At 27.5% G+C, this 17587-nt stretch overlaps 1 protein-coding gene across 2 annotated transcripts; it reads right to left on the bottom strand.

Moving 5' to 3' along the window:
• Nucleotides 1–7232: 7232 nt before the first annotated feature.
• LOC112272840 (polyadenylate-binding protein 1) lies at nucleotides 7233–10912 on the bottom strand. Of its 2 annotated transcripts, none has more exons than XM_024500995.3 (7): nucleotides 10535–10912; nucleotides 9719–9821; nucleotides 9327–9397; nucleotides 8991–9094; nucleotides 8613–8700; nucleotides 8100–8197; nucleotides 7233–7728 (listed from the first exon to the last, which is right to left on the bottom strand). In XM_024500995.3, exons 1-7 carry the CDS (start codon nucleotides 10670–10672, stop codon nucleotides 7680–7682), a joined length of 651 nt encoding a protein of 216 aa, XP_024356763.1. In that variant the 5' UTR covers nucleotides 10673–10912; the 3' UTR covers nucleotides 7233–7679. The 2 variants fall into 2 exon arrangements, with proteins under 2 accessions (XP_024356763.1, XP_024356764.1); XM_024500996.3 differs by having other exon boundaries at nucleotides 8136–8197.
• Nucleotides 10913–17587: the final 6675 nt, after the last annotated feature.

Below are 17587 nucleotides of genomic sequence, written 5' to 3'. Positions count from 1 at the left end.
GGTCCGCGCTTGATTTCGAAACTAGTTCACCCATTCATTCGTTTCTTATTGCATTGAAAGAATCTAACGCAATTTAAGCAGTGGCTTTCTTACTGTTCAACCATGTTCAAGACTACATAACATTAAAAATATATATATATAATTATAATATGTCATGATAGCTACACCGACTACAACGATGTGCTACAGATTTCATGGAAAAAGATTGAGAGGTCGAAATTCAAAACTCACAGGGCCAGAATAATGTGTTCCTTTCACAGTAGTTAGCCTAGACAAGTGGTTTACTGTCATTTACAGATAAGTAGCAATATTGATGGAGCAGGAAGAAACAGAAATGAGTGAATGAAAAATGAAAATACCATCCAAAAGTTTGCCAACTCACAATGGCGCAAAAGAAAAGTGTTGCAGAGGTAACTAATAACACCCAAATTTGAAAAGACAAAAATAACCAAAAATGCCATCAAAGCATAACCTTTTTGGGCACGTCGAGACCTAAAAGTCAAACTGAGCTACCTAGAACTGTCCATTGGTTCATGGATGAGGGAAGATAAGTTCCATCCTCATATTAGAATGCATCCCAATCATTAATTATCTCACAGTAAATTAAACTAGATACAAGTGCAAATAGCCAATACGAGGACCAAAGTGGGAATTTGCTACATTATACTCTTTATTCATTCATGATTCTTACACTACATGCTTGTTTTTTCTGCTATTTCTTCCTCTCACTGAGGTACATATGTTCACCAAACATAAATAGAGCTAGTACTATTAACTATCTAAGTATAGTAAAGAACATCGTGTTTGATGATAAAGCATACTGTTGCTCTTTGGTGAATTCATTGATCATTCAAATAATCTCACTTTGGGGTTTTGTACCTTTGAACCCCAACTTTTCTAGGTGATGTTGTGACACTACAATGGAGGTTGAGACAAATTCAAACAGGCAATTTATTGTACTGGTAGTGGGTGTTCACTACTACCATCCCATATTCATCTGTGTTTTGGATGCTGATTTATGTGCTGTATTGTGACATCTTGTTGTTATTTGCCTTCATGAGGGAGGCATTTTTCAAGTTGTGAGGTCTGCCACTTTTCTAACAGGTAGAGATGCAAGACCTGAATTGGACATAGCTATAGTTTTATTCTGCCACAGGTGCATTCCAAACTATTAAGCAGTTTAACATTTTAAAATATCAAAAATTTGGTGGTATAAAACTCAAACTATTATGCTGCACAGAGTCACATTTTGAAAAGTAAATTTGATGCACATGACAGTCAAGTTGTACAAATCAGAAATTAGACAATTAAAACAACCTTTATCTTGTTTTTTTCCATAGATTACCAAAGAATGTTAATGACATTATTTTGTATGGAATCATGCAGACATGTAACCTTTCATGTTAACTATTTCAAAACTTGTATGGTATCATACTCAACATGTTGCACAAAAAGGAAGCATGTTAGACATTCTTCAACCATATATATACTCATATACATATATTTTTCTTTAGTTGTTTTATCTATTTATTTTTTGCAATTGACATCATTGTTGAAATAATTAACATGAAATGTTCTATTTAATGCTTTAATTTATTTATATTTTAAAGATGTAAAGGTATTAAAACTCAATTATAGATTGCATAAAGCCATGTAGATTCCAGCTTTATTTTTCATGCAATCTACAATATATAATTTAGTTGCTTGATAATTCATCATTTCTATTCTTGTGCAATCTACAATAAAGAAATGATGAATTATCAAGCAACAAAATTATATATGGTTTGGTTTAATTTTTTCAATAAATAATTAAAATAAGTAGAAAATTTTAATATTTAATAATGTATAAATTAATTTGATTTTTGTAAACTAATGAATATATATTTCATTTAAATTTGTAATATGTGACAGTAAATTTAATATATATACGCATATACTCTTTCCAAATATTTTGGCAAGCTTCTTTTTGTATTTTATTATATTTTGTGTTTGAAAACTTCCATGTATATCAAAGACTTCACAATTATATTATCTTAATACAAGTTTTATAATCTATAGTAGTATCTTTAATATCAAATATGTGCTACCAAATAATCTTGCAATTTACTCAAAAACATATCTTTTTTTATACCCTTAGCTAATAATAATTATAGTTAGAACACTAGTTTTTAGAAGACATATTTTTGGATTGATAAAAGACGTTGAAAGTAACAAACATAGCTAATTACTTTATCTAAATAATGGAACTTAGATATATCTTTAAAAAAAAATCATATTATTTTATATATTTTTAAATTTTTTTATAATCATCTGTTTTATAAATGCTAAAAAAATTATAAATAGAAATAATTTTAATTTTTAAAAAATTATTCAAGTAATATTTTAAAGCTTTATAAAAATAATATTTTCTAAATAGAATTTTATAATTCATTGAAGAAAGTTATGGACATTTAACTAAATCTTTAAGAAGTTTCTATTTTTATTAGAAAACTATGAGAGAATCTAACAATTTAGATACTTGCAGGCTTGCAAGCTTTGTGGCCCTTGAGAAGCTTTTAGATAGCATTTTCACTAACCTATATACATGTAGAGAAAACAAAAGTCATCCTTAATCTTGTCAATACCTTTCTTGTACTCAAGAATTGGTTTAAGACTCTCTAAGTATTTTGTACTTGAGAAAAGTTATCTTTTAAACTTTCTTTTATATTACAACTGTTTTTTTCAATCATCTATCTTTCTTTCTTAATTCTAAATGAGTGTATTATCATTTTAAACACCTACTTAGATTTGTGTCTTTGATACAATTAAATTAAATTTTAATGATATTACAATTAAATTATTATTATTTTCTTTTAAATATAAATTATAATTTTATTTTTTTACCATATTTTTATTTTTTAAAAATTAATCACAATAAAATTTCTAATTTCTAAATTTCTTAAAATTATTTAACTTTAAATTAAGAATATCAAATTATATTAAAGCAAAAAGCATTTGAAAAATCATCTTCAAAAGATATCAAAAAAATAAGTAATAAAATTAAAAGCATGTAAATAATACATGGATATACATAAAAAAAACATTAGTTATTTTATAAGACAATTTAATTAAGAAAATTATGGCCAAGTTATAATTAAAACAAGATCTTATTATTAATTTTAGTGGTTTATTGTTTTAATTAGACATAAAAAAGTAAAAAAGTATATTTAAATATTTCAAAAAATAAAATAAAAGATAATAGATGGTTTTTTTTGTTCTAATAGAATATTGTAAAAATTTAGCATACTTATATTATGTATACATGTTGTCGAATGTTTTAAAACCTTAAATTAAAGTTAGATTCTTTCAATGATTTTTATAAAATTTAGTAGGTTATAAAAAAATTGATATAAAATAGAATTAAAAAAATAATTAAAAAAAAATCAAAATTATTGAATAATGGCCAATTCAAATACATTACAAAATTTGAAATAAGATAAGTAAAAGACTATTTTATTTCGATTTTATAATTTTATTAAAAATGAGTTCTATAAATTATAAAAAAAGATAAAAATGATATTTAAAAATAAAGAAGTAAAAAATTAAATTTAAATAAGAGCTACAAATTTATTTCACATGTAATATATTATTTTAGAAGTACTCTTAGATTTTTTTTAAAATATATATATATGTATATATATATATATATATATGTATTTAGATTTTAAAAAATATTTTATTAATAAGTACATGAACAAATTAAGTATTTCTTCAAAAACATGAATGAATATGTTTACCAATTCAATATCTTTTTTATGTTAAATAGAATAATTAATTTTTAATTGTAGTGTGGATTGCCAAAATAGAGATGTCTTCTACATCCAAAATTATGTTAAATTTTAGCTCTGTTTTTTTATCAAATCATACGTAGAATTAAAAAAGATTAGATAAAAAATAAATAAATAAATAAATTTATCACTTGTATTATTTGAAGGCTATCTAAAGTAACACGAGAATTTTTATCTTTTAATTCAGCAATCTTAAATATGAATCTCTTAAGCTTTACACCTTAAAGAACCTTATTTGAATAAGTGTCTTTGTAAATTTTCTACTTAATTTTAGATCTAATTTATTTATTATTATTTTATTTTATTTTATTTTTTCTATCTAAAATATTATTCTAATAATATTAATTGTTTTTGAAAAGTGCAAGATTTAAAGATCTCCTTAGAATTAGATATAGATAGTTTTGAGATATTTTTTTTATTAATTTAATTTTATCTTATTAAGGTTAGTATTTACAAAATCATCTGTGGAACTTGGTAACTATGTAGAATTTCAACATGAGCATATTTTATACTATTTTCTATATAAATTTTTAATAGTAGTCTAGATTTCTCCTTGTCTAAGTAATAGACATGAAGTTTGTAGTTCAAGGATGATCTAGGTTATGTAGATAATTTAAGAAGAAGGTTGATTGGAAGGTGGTCTACGAAGTTTAAGTCTCTACAAATTCTACATTCTACTATGTGTATTAATTGCATAATTTATCATATATATTTTATATATAAATAAATAAATAAAAATCAAGTCTTTCAAAGAAGCATAGTTATTTTTTAATTTTTTCATAATCTATTTAAGATGTTGCAAAACTAAAAACAAAAACAGAAAAAAACTATTAGGTCCAAGTGTCTCTTTTGTATTGGTATGCAGCTTGTTCTATAATTCTCAAGTTTTTTTTTGCATGTAGAGGATTTATTCACATCTTCTTCTATTATATTGCAAATTCTACCAAATTTTTATCTTTGATTAATTGGAAATAATTCTTCGATACTTTTATGGTTGTTAATTTTTATTAGAAATTATTCTATATGCTCTAATTTAGGTACTACAAAAAAATAAATAAATAAATAAATAAATCTGACATTCTATTACCTTAAAAAGATTCAATATGAAAATTTGAATATTTTAAAGGAAGGTTAAGATAAATTCATAATCTTATTTTTTTACCAACATTTTCCATCTAATTATATTTAGATGTAGCTTCAAAAATTTCACTTGGTTCTATAAAATTGTCTAAACTCCCTTGCAAAACACTACTAAGTTATTGTTTGGGAAAAGCAAATTGTACATTAGTGTATATATATATATATATATATATATAGACTTGATTTTAAATAATTTATTCTTTTACAATTGTAGGAGATAATGATTAGCTTTATAATCAAATTGATTGAGTGGAAGAAAAACTCATATCAACACATACAATGTCTTTCTAGTATTAAATATTGTTTAGAATAAATCCCAAAATAAGAATCTCTTAAAAAGTCATTGATAGTAGTACAAAGGATGCATGTTGAGATGATTTGGAATGAGAAGCTTGAGCTAGATTTGACTTTTAAAGGTTAGATTTTCAAGCCTACCACTCGCAAAATTTGTAATAACCACACATTTGCACAAATACTCTATTTTATGTTTCAACACCTTCATGTCTACTTCTATCAAATATTTTTAGTTGCAAAGTAATAAAGCACCAAAGTTATGAAAGAAGTATAAAAAGATTACATTTTTTAGAAAGCCTTGATGTAGATTGAAGCCAAAGATGGAATTGCCTTTTTCAAACCTTGTGCAGCAAAGTCTTATGCACATCTTATTGCACAATCTTCCATACCCTTGTTAGTATGTGAGTTGTTTTTAATCTTATTTGATGTATTAGTGTCTTTTGTTTGCATGTAATTAGATGCCATGTAAAGAAGATAACTAAGTTCTTCCTAAGCCATTTTTGCAAAGGAGTGTGCTTATTCTGCAATGAAAAGAAAAATCTAAAAATGGACTTTTTCTTAATTAGTCCCAAAACACATAAAATTTATTTGATACTAATTTAAGCAAAGATAACTTTTAATAAAAAATTCTTCTATAATTACTACCAAATTTTGTAAATTTTTATAGTGCCAAAAATCCTAAGCACAATGGACTGTCTATTATTGTGCTCCCACAAATATTAATCAATAATATTGTTTTTTTATAGAACTTATTCAATTTGTAGTTAAATCTAATGCATTTTATGTATTATAATTTAATATATGGTCTTTTTTTATTAGAAGTAAGTTTTTATATTTAATTTATTTTTTATAAATGATAATAAATTATATATATATATATATATATATATATATATATATATTGCAAAAGAGAGAGAGAAAAAGAGAATTGTTAATGCTACATCTCAAATTGATATTGTTATATCTCCAATTGATATCATTACATCCCATGTGACCTCCACATAACTTAAATTGACTAAAAAGCACTCTTCTATGCTTACGGGGCATTTAATATCCTAATATTTAACCTCAACATTGATCCAAAAATAGAATAAATTAAAAAAATGAGTTTTTTGTGTTTTTGGTAGCCAAATTATTTAAAAAAAAAAAAAAAAAAAAAAAAAAAAACAACAACAACAACAACAACAACAATTTGCAACATTTTTTTTCAAAAAATATTCATTATCTCCCTCTCAACCACCCCTCTTTCTTAAAGTAAAGAAAGGAAAAAATGCACAAAAGAAAGAGACATATTATTACCTAGTTGTCTATGAGGAGGTTACATGGAGTGTAGCAATATCAATTGGAGATGTAGCATTAACAATTCACTATATATATATATATATATATATATATATATAACTACACACACACTAATTGTATAATAGTTATTTTGATCAAAATTTGAAGTTTATATTATGAATTAAGTAGGTTCTTAACAAATATTCTAACTCAATTTATGTAAAAGTTAGGAAGTAAAACTTTATACTGTTTTGAGTATGTTAATACTATATGGTTGAATTTAAGACCATTTTTGCGAAATATTTAATTTTAAAGGACAAACAATTCTTACTTATAACAACTCACCTTCTTTTAACAGCTTCACCAAGTCTAAAAAGTTACAAATTACAGTACTTTAAAATTCGACCAATTTCTTAAATACATTATTAGTAATTCAATCTGTAATTGGCAGTAAAACCCATACACTTCGTATCATCTGATATCGTATTGATGAATGAACTTCCGTATTAAAATGATGTGACGAACTCTACCCTGCTTAAAGTTCGAGACTCTCAATCTCAAAATTTGTATTTCCACTTAATTTAAAATTGTGACAAGTAAAATGTCAAATACCAGCAAGAGTTTGCGTTTGTATACACAAACTTCTACTCACTTTCAAAAGTAAATGCACAGCCTGGTTGGGACACCGCCTTATTACAGCCAAATTGATTGATCATAATTTAACATTGGGCAATCCACCTGGGTTTCCAGATGAATTGTCTTGGACAATCCACGTGGAGGGAAAATGTAGAAAGATAACACATAATCCAGCGTCATCAAAAGTTCTTCAGACTCGCATAAAACTTGTGCGTAAAAGTCAGGATGCTTTACGTCGGGCAAGCCTAGGCCCTCAAGATTTGGAAAAACTTTTCACAAACGATACGGACGAGAATACACCTACTTTTGCTCGAGTCGCCAACTCCTTCCAGAGAAGTGAGGATAATTCCACAACAATGGTCAAAACACCCTCAACGCTGGTAGAACAACTACTCAATCAGGCCATCAAAGGCCACTAGACACAAGCCCTCTCCTAGTACATGGACCTTCTAGAAGGGCCACATTACAGCCAGAACTAAAAAGTCCAACAGCAGAAATTTCCTAATAATAAGGTCTGTAACGCATTGGCCTCCTGAACCTGGGTACTTTCCTGCACATTACATCCACTAGTTAGTGACATAAAAGACACAGGTGTTCCTCTTGCCCAAATTACCTTTACAATACGCAAGCGCTTTGTAAAGCTCCTCTGCAGATTGGTATTAACTAAAGTATACAACTACCAAATTATCAATACAAATAAGATTCTACAGCGCAAACTAATGTTCTTACGAACATAAATACATGCTTATGTTTTGATAACAATTGCCATTCTTCCTATCAGCACGGAGGAAACCAACTATCAGATTAAAAATAATAATTGCAGAGAAAACACGCAAACTTTGAACTCGATATGAAATATGCACACCACAAGTCAGAATGGTATCCATTAAGGATGCCCACCCAGGACTATAGGAAGCATACCCATAGGGGGGCGGATAGGGCCTCCTGGAGCGGTACCCATAGTACGGTCTTCCCCGATAAGCCTTCATTCCTGGCACGTTTGTCCTCTTTGCTGTGACCTGCCAACACGTTCAAGATACTCAACTCTAGGCGCATTCATGCAGAAGTATTACACAGAAGGAATCGATAACAAGGAGACAGCCTGAACACAAAATAGAACTCGTACACGACGACCTACCGGAGGCTAGTGTTTCAATCAAGCAACAAAAATTAAACCTTTAATATAAACCCACAAAAGTGGCGCAACTCAGACTAGATCACCAGTGCCAAAACTAGTGTGCATTACAACCGAAACTCAAGTGGAATGAAGTAAATCAGTGTATTCAACACATCCAGAGGAAAGACTCTACATTTTGGTCATGAAACATCCTCTAATAAACATAATTACATTATTTATATCATAATCATCTCGCATGAAAAATCTAGCATATAACACAATAACAACTAGCAAACACATATGAGATGAGATAGAACCTTCAAAGGACGATTATGCAACTCAGATTCACTAAGAAGAATGGCATTTTGAACTGCTTCAACCTCCAAAAACTCCACATATGCAAACCTGATTGCACAACGAAACCAAAGAGTCAGAGAAGTAAAGAAATTGTTAAAGCTTTGTAAGAGTGAAAAAGGAGAATTCACGCCCAGCACTCTTCGCCAAAGTGCAATTTCTGTGTACCACTGAGGAATTCCTCAATGCAGTCACTGCAATCCATATCTGCTAAAACATCTGAGACAAAAACGCACAGACAAATAAAACGAGTTCTCAGATCATCCTCGTTCTCATCGCGTAGTGCCTTGGCTCACAATCCTTCAAACATTAAACATTTCCTAATAGTATAGAAAAGCTACCCTTTGGGCTGCCCAAACTTGTCCGTCAAAATTGTGACACGGTTCACCGTCCCACACGACTGGAAGTGTTGTTGCACCTCTTCCGGAGTGCAGGAATAATCAACCTGAAAAGAAAAGAGAATAAAAGGACAACGTCACACTGATGATCATCGTTAACTATTCTACAACTCATAAATGCAGGAGCTCCTGCAACATATCCAACTAGTATTGCATCGATCAACATGCAGAACACAAATAATGTACGAACAAAAATCCTGAAGAGGTCATACTGCAAAACCTGTCACTACAAGAACAAAAACCATAGGTAGCATCGATGCAAAGAAATGAAGTGATTACGTTGCCGACAAAAACTGAACGAGCATCTGCCTCCTCTCGATTGGTAGCAGACCCATCTTTACCTACAGAATCTGCAAAATCAACCTACCGTGCTATTAGTTCATCGTAATTTCAGACAACACCTAGGAAATACTTGCAACCTACCAATTACAGGATGCGCATGCTGAAATTGCACTCTTCTCACTCATGTTAACGTTCACCGTTGCTACAACACCGTTTACATAACTGAATATTTGCAGATGATACCTCAATGGTGCAGTAAAACATCGGACGTAAATGCCTCGATTCAAGATTCTGATTACCGAGCACAAAGCTTATTCATACCCTTTGAATGTAATGCAATTTCACTCTCCAACAAGTCAAGAGGTGAAATCTGGTAAGAACATACGGACCTTGGACAGCACCCATTTCTTTCTCAACCTTGGCTTGCATGTCACGTAATGCAGCAGCCTCCTCCTCCATCTCTTTCAGACGTTTCTTCATCTCCTCCAGTTCCTGATAAAATACACACGACAAGACGACGAAAATAAAATTCACAACTACTAAGCAGAGTCTATTTTTTAGAGGTCCTAAATCGAACACCAGAAACTTACCCAAACTTAATCCTACAAAAACCACTGGTAGCCGTTCTCACCAAATTCAAATAGAACCCCACGGACAGATCGCGCTCTACCTAAGCTACTTTTTCCATCGTAATATGAATCACAAAATTAAAGGGTTACAGATGTAAGCACGAGCGAATTCTGCTAATGTGACAATTCAGTATCTCCACGATTGCCACAATGATGTGGAAATAAATGCCTCGAGTACCGATTGTGATTATAAAGATTCAAATCTGAGCAAAGAGAAATGAAATTCTAGGAAGTACGCCAACGGTTGAGCTCTAGAAGGACTCTAATAAACCTTATCACCAAGCTTCCCCAATAACACCTGGCGTAGAGTCGATCGAACCAATTCTCCCGAAAACCTAAATTCGTTATTAAAAAAAAAAAGAAAAAAAGGCTAGCTTACAACATCACCCAACTATAGTGAATTCTCCATATAACACGCAAAAACCACCAAGATCTACGACAAAGCATGCAAACAGAGCATCAACGTGATTACCCTCACATATCAGTACATACACTGGCGAGCACATTTCCAATCCTCACAAGACCCTCTTCTTAGGCCACATTACTGCACCCTCACCACAATTAAGCCAATTTTACCTTGGAAGCAGCTTCGTCAGTGGTGGTATCATCCCCTTTGAGAACGAGGTCATCGGGCTCCCCATCCAAGTCGCCCTCTATGTCTCCCTCCACTTCTTCGGGTATGTCACCCCCGTAAACCTCGTGCTCCTCCTCCATAAGCCCCCTCTGAGAAACGCCCCAACTCCAACCCTAACAGTTGAGTACTGCGCTTCTCTCTCTCTCTCTCCCTCTCTCTCTCTTGAACACGAATCGGCCACTGGCTTAAACCCCAAAAAAATTCGATTCCACGCAGAGAAGCTCAAAAGAGGTTCCGAAGAGGGCAGACGACCGAGGATTGCAGCTGCGGAAGGGAGATCGAGGCAGCCTTTCGCAGCGATGCTCGCAGTGTGGAGTTGCCTCCTCGCTCACTACGAGCTCCGGGTCATGCATGCCGTTACATTGCTCCACCTCACCGTGTGCTCCAGATACCCTGTCCCCCGAAAGCCCCTGCCCATGCCCCCGTATACCCTTCCCTTGCTGATGACAACCTGTGGTTACCCGGATAAATCTTGCCAACTTGTTATCCATCACCGTTCCGTTGATGTCTTATGTTTGGGCGATCTGAAGAGGCTCCAGCCCCCCCTTCATTGACATTACACTTTTGGATAATGTTTGATAATCTTGGAGTTTCAAAGTTTTATGTCAGTAATACGAATTGTGAAGGAAAAGCAAGTGAATGTTGTTGGAAAAAAGCTACTTTTTTCAAAAAAGTGAATGTTGTTTTGGTAATGTAACGATGAAGCAAAACCACACAATTTAATCTGTAACCAAAAAAATTAATGAATAAAAATACAATCAATGTTATTGCGTTTATATGTGTAATACATCGTAATAACTTACACGTGTAAAAAATGAAAGAGGTGTGTTGTTCTATTGGAAAATAAATTAAAAAACTAAACGTATGAATGATTTACCAAATGTAAGATAATTATTCTTACACTAATCAATATGAAAGTCCTTTGAAATACATGTTATATATTATTCTGGAATGTTCTAATAAACAAAAATTGATTCTTTAATTTTTATTGGAAATACAGTGAATATAAAAATAAACCTAAAAAACTATCCTATGCAATTGACATGACAGCCGTAAGTTTTGGATGAGCAAATGGTTACGAAATAGCGGAAAATAATTTTGTAATGAGTATATGCATTCTGTGAACAGGAATAGTTAAATAGGAATATATTAGATGCTGCCTTCTAAAAGCACAACTCATATTAACTGATATTTAACAAGACATGTTGAAAATTTGGCATCAAATTGAATAAGTTCTATCAAAAGTATTATGTTTACATAAATAAATTAAAATTCGATAAGTGACATAAATCAAACTGTAAATTTTGTAAGTTAAAAACTAAATTATATACAAAAATATAAATTTATTTTATATTATATATATATATATATATATATATATATATTGAAATTAAGATTCTAAATGTCTCTTTAAACAATTGAAAAAAATTGTTGAAAAATAGAGAAAAAAACTATACACAACAAAAGAAACTTATTCTGAAGAGAACAATTGGTTAAACAAAGAAGACCACGTAAGGCAATTGGAAGATACCTGAAAACAACAAGAGAATAATTGAAATAAAAATCAATAATTATTTTGGCAACAAAAAGAGTGTGTTGTGTTCAAGATTTATTTTCTAGGTGCATAACACTAATGATTCAATACAAAAAAAGATGTATAAAAACTACAAAGCAAAAGAAATTTTGGTTGCCTTTGTCTAAGTACAAACCAATTTACATAGAATCAAAGCCAATCTATTCTATTAGATAAGTAAATTGATAAAATTTCTTAGAAACAAGGGCAGAAAAAATATTAATAAACTTGACTTAATTTAATATGAAGATTTGAGAATCATTAAAAAATAAAATTGTGTTTAAATGAAATTGCCCCGTATTAATATTAAATATTTGTAAAATTTCGTCTGTAAAGATTATAATTAATAACAAGAGCAAAAAGAATAAAAATAAAATTTTAGAATTTTATTCTTAGCTTGAGAGTAATAATTTTAAAAATATTAATTAAAACTAAATAAGAAATTGAAGTGATAATTTTTTTGTTGTTAGATATACAATTATAATTTTAAAATAAATTCTAAAGGCAGTAATTAAAATTATTTAAATATATATATATATATATATATGTTGCCGGTTGGAAAGACCAAATTAGTCAATCTAACTAAATAAAGTTGACTAAGCTATAAAAAAATAATTTTGTACAAGAAATGTTGATTGTGTATATAGAAATGGTAATTTAAATATATATATATATATATATATATATATATATTAAAAAAATTAATAATGATTGATATTTTTTTATAGATGATTTTAGATTTTTTTTATATTAATAATAGTTGATATTTTCTTAGGATTAACCTTAAGTTCAGTCTTTATATTATACATCTAAAAACCATTTTTAAAAAGTAATATAGATATTCTTTTTATCTTTGAGTCTAGTTTTGTACTTTTTATTGTTGCAATATAAATTTAAAATATTATACATTTTTATAATAGACAGTATTATATATATATATATATATATATATATATAAAGCAAAATAATCATCTAAGTTTTTTTTAAAAAATATGAAATATTGAAAAGAAAGTAAGGAATTTTTATCTTAAAAAATATTTATAGCTAACCTTACATTAAATATTTTATTTATTAATATTAATAATATTTATTAAATTATGAATATTTTTAATATCTATTAAATTATGAATATTTTTAATATCTATTCTAGTATAAATTTTAATCAAACTTTATTTCTAATAGCATTTGATGACAAAGATAAAAATATGTCATATTTTAAAAATTAATTTATTAAATCTATACGAATTTATACATATTGTAATAGATACTTACATTGATTCAAAAAGATGATTATAATTTTTTTTAAATTTAACTTATTTTATTTTATTTTTTTTAATTAGAAGAACATATAGGTGCATAGTCTAATAAATAAAGTTGTTAATATATAATTCAAAAGTCAATATTGTAGAAGATTGTTTTAAAATAGTTTTGTCGATGAAGAATTCTTTATTTATGCATGTGTTGCTCATTAAGACAATTTTTTGACTACCTCTTTGTTATTCATTGCAAAAAACATTGTGACCTCTATTGTAACTCTTTGTTGCATCACTTTATTTATTATTGCACTTCTTTTATTTCTTTGACTTTGTAAAGCATTGTTATTTTATTTTATTTTATTTTTCTATACATGTTTTTGTATCATAATACAACTTTAAAGTGAAAGAATACATGACCAATAATCTAAAAATAAATGATTGAAAATATAATAGAATTTTACTTTAGAAATCATAAATAAACAACGAGTTATTAGAAATTTTAATCTATTCTACCTATTTTTTGTTAAAAGGATTTATACTTACTTTTTAGGACCATAAATAAGACAAAATAAGATAGGTATGCAAAAATAATATAATAGGTACCTCCAAATAGAAGCAAAGGATAGCTTTTAGCAAAAACATACTTAGAAAAACCATTGATTGATATCTGAAGAAGACCAATTGTTAACTAGGGTCAAAATCAAATCCCAAGGCACAAAACTGGGCACTTGTTGCAGCTGAAAGGTATTTTGTTTGATTGGAGGTGGGAAGGAGGAAGAGAAGAAAGATTAACAAAATATATATATATATATATATATATATTTATTTATTTATATTTATAAGCATGGATATAAAAGGTTTTTAGTGTGACTTGATTTTGTAAGAGCTTTGCAAAGTTAAGATTGTTTGAAGTAACTATGATTTTTATGAAATAAAAGAGGATTAACATTTTGGAAAATTTTGTGAATTTTATAGTAGTAATACAATTTAAATTTTATAATTTGTGAATATAGTTGCATTCGATAAAAGCCATGGATTTGAATTTAATTTAATAATTAAATTAAGAATTATTAAATTTAAATATAGAAGGATTTTGGAAGTTGAGGCATGAAGGTGAAAAAATATTTCTGTATTTTTGAGCAATTCTTTGGTTTGATTGAGGTGGTATTTTGTAAGGTAATAATTGATTAAATTCTTAAAATTCTAGCAAAATTTAAGTACTAGTGAATGGTACAAAAATAAGATATTGACATTAAAATATTGACATTAAGTAAGAGAAAGAAGATGCTTGACATTAAGAAAATTATTTTTATTATTTTTTTTCTAATTTATAAATTTAATTTAAAATACTTAATTTATAAAATTAATTTTAAGTCTGATTATAACCTTACTTTTAAAATTAAAAAGTATAATAAATTTGAACTAAAATCAATAATAAATTTAATAAGTAATACGATTTTAAATTTGTTATATGATTTGATTGAAATTGATTAAAATTTAATTAAAATTTTAATAGAATTTATTTAAGATTTTTTTATGATTTTTTAGAATTGCTATTGAATTTTATTAGAAATTATAGAAATAAATAAAGATTCACTTAAAATTTGTTTAAATTTTTATTAAAATTTATTAAGGTTTAATTATAGTTATTTTAGAGCTTGATTATGATTTAATTTGGATTTAATAAAGATCACTTAGGATGTTATTAGGATTTTTTAAGATTAAATTAAGGTTTTTTTAGGACTTTATCAAATTTTTATTAGGATTTAATCAGGATTTATTTAAGATTTGTTTAGAAATTCATTAAAAAAATCAGGGCTCTATTAGAGTAGAATTGAGATTTGATTAAGGATTTTAAAACGTATTTAAGATTTATTTAGAAATTCATTAAAAAAATCAGGGCTCTATTAGAGTAGAATTGAGATTTGATTAAGGATTTTAAAATGTATTTAAGATTTATTTAGAATTAATTAGAATTTAATAAAACATATTTAGGATTTATCTAATCTTAATAGGATGTACTTAGAATATTTAGAAGCTTACTAAGGTTGTTTTAGATTGTAAAAAAATATTTTTAAACACTTTGTGAATTGTTATCGGATTATAAATTCAACTTCAAGATAAGTGGAGATCCTTTCAAAATCAGATGTTCTATGTATTCTTGGATTGACATTCATATAACACAACAATGCACACGTCTTCATTATTGTAACAATTATGCCATAGTCACTTCAATTGTTTCATTGTCACCATGTAGGCTATTGCACAAGAAAAAGAAAATGTGGTTGTACAATTGTTAGAGCAAAGACTTTTAGTGTATAGGATGTTAGCTTAATTTGGTATTAGATTTGCAAGATTTGGTTGTATTTTTAAAATACTTATTTTAAGGTGTTATAGTGTCAATACAGTGTTTTGTTGTAACATGGCTATTAAATGAAAGAACAAAATATATGTATGTATGTACGTATATAAATATGTATATAATAGAAGAGATTAATTGAAGATTTAATAGAAATTTACTTTAGACATCATAAGAAAAAAATAAGACTAAGTAGAAAAATAATATTTATTCTGGATTTTATCTTAAGAAAGACTTTAATTACTTTATAAGACCATAAATTAGGAAAAAATAAAAAAATAAAAAAATAAAAAATAACACCATAAACATCTATAAATAAAATTAAAAATAAAAATTCTATCAAAAATTATCTAAAAACTCTTTAAACAAATATCTAAAGAAGATTGGTTGTAAAGTAAGGTTATAATCAGACTTCAAGCTACAAAGCTACTTGCCTATTGCAAATAGAGGATTCTTTGTATGATTAAAGAACAAAAAGAGAAAGAAAATTAGAAACAATTTGTATGAACATTTTTTTGAAAGATTTAGAATTTGTATTGACTTTTTAAGAGCTACACAAAGTCAAGGTTAGAATTGGGTGACTTTGATCTTTAAAAAATGAAGTAGAGTTTTTCTTTTTATGAAAATTTTAAAAAATTAGTTACAGATCTACATGTAAAATTTTGTGAGTTTGTGAGAATAATTGTAGCAAATGTACATTGAAAATTTGAGCTCAATCAAACATTGAGACTAAAAGTTATTGAAGTTTAAGTGAATTATCATGTAAAGATTTGAGTATCAAAAACGATTTTTGAGATCCTAAACAATTTTCTCATTGAATTGAGGCTATCAAATATCCTAAAAATTAATTAATTTTTTCTTAATCCATAAGTAGATTTTTTTTTAGTTTCGTATGCATATTTTTAACTAGGAGTTTAATTTTTTTGTAAATTCTTAGATAATATCAAATATTAATGAAGAAGATATAAGGTTTTTAGTTTTTTATTGGCTTTCAATAGTATCTGATTAGGATTTAGATAGGATTTATTTAAGCTTTGGTAAAGGTTTAGTTTGGCTTTGATTAGGATATAATTATATTTTTTTATAAGATTTTGTTATGATTTTGTTAGAATTTGGTCACAATTAGGTTAGAATTTAGATAGAAATTTTTTAAGATTTTGTTAAATGTTGATATATTTATTCTAAGAATTTTTTAGAGATTGCTCTAAGATTATTTAGGATTTGTTTTAGGATTATTTGATATTTGATTAATAATAATAGCAACTTAAAGATGGTTAATAGAATCAATTTTCATGAGCTTGAAATACACCTAATTTGCTTAGAAATGGATAAAAGATATATATACGATTTTGAAATTAACTAAATAAGGTTATTTGAGGATATTGATTGATTTATTGATTGATAAAAATTGATTAATTTGAAGGTTTTAAGATGGTCACAATTATTAAAAGAGAAATTTTTAAATACTTTATACATTCTTTTTTATTATAAGAAGAAATTTAAGATAAGTTGAAACTCTTCTAAAACTAGAAGACAATTATATTTTCAAGCTAAATTTTATATAACATAATAATAAGTCAATTGCAAGTATTATTTGATGCTAGTAAATAAAAAATCTTATACAATAACATAACATACAAAGTAAATACTTTGGTTAATGCTTTTATAAGCCTTACTTGTGGCACTAATATGGTTATTTGTACTAATACAATGTATAATTTGCTTCAAGAAAAAAAGTTGTGATTAGTGCTAAAGACAAAAAATCCACTACTATTATATTGTTGTTATTAAGTGCATTTAAATTTTA

This window comes from Physcomitrium patens, chromosome 19, assembly GCF_059467195.1.
Source record: "Physcomitrium patens ecotype Gransden chromosome 19, ASM5946719v1, whole genome shotgun sequence".
Lineage (NCBI taxonomy): Eukaryota > Viridiplantae > Streptophyta > Bryopsida > Funariales > Funariaceae > Physcomitrium > Physcomitrium patens.
The sequence above is the reverse complement of the archived record's forward strand: the minus strand, read 5'-3'. Positions and strand labels throughout refer to the sequence as shown.

Coding starts and splice junctions, on each gene's coding strand:
- LOC112272840 (XM_024500995.3), bottom strand. CDS start 10,672: ATGGAGGAGGAGCACGAGGTTTACGGGGGTGACATACCCGAAGAAGTG. Junction 9,398..9,718: donor AGAAATGGGTGCTGTCCAAG/GTCCGTATGTTC, acceptor TTGATTTTGCAG/ATTCTGTAGGTAAAGATGGG. Junction 9,095..9,326: donor GTTCAGTTTTTGTCGGCAAC/GTAATCACTTCA, acceptor TTTTCTTTTCAG/GTTGATTATTCCTGCACTCC.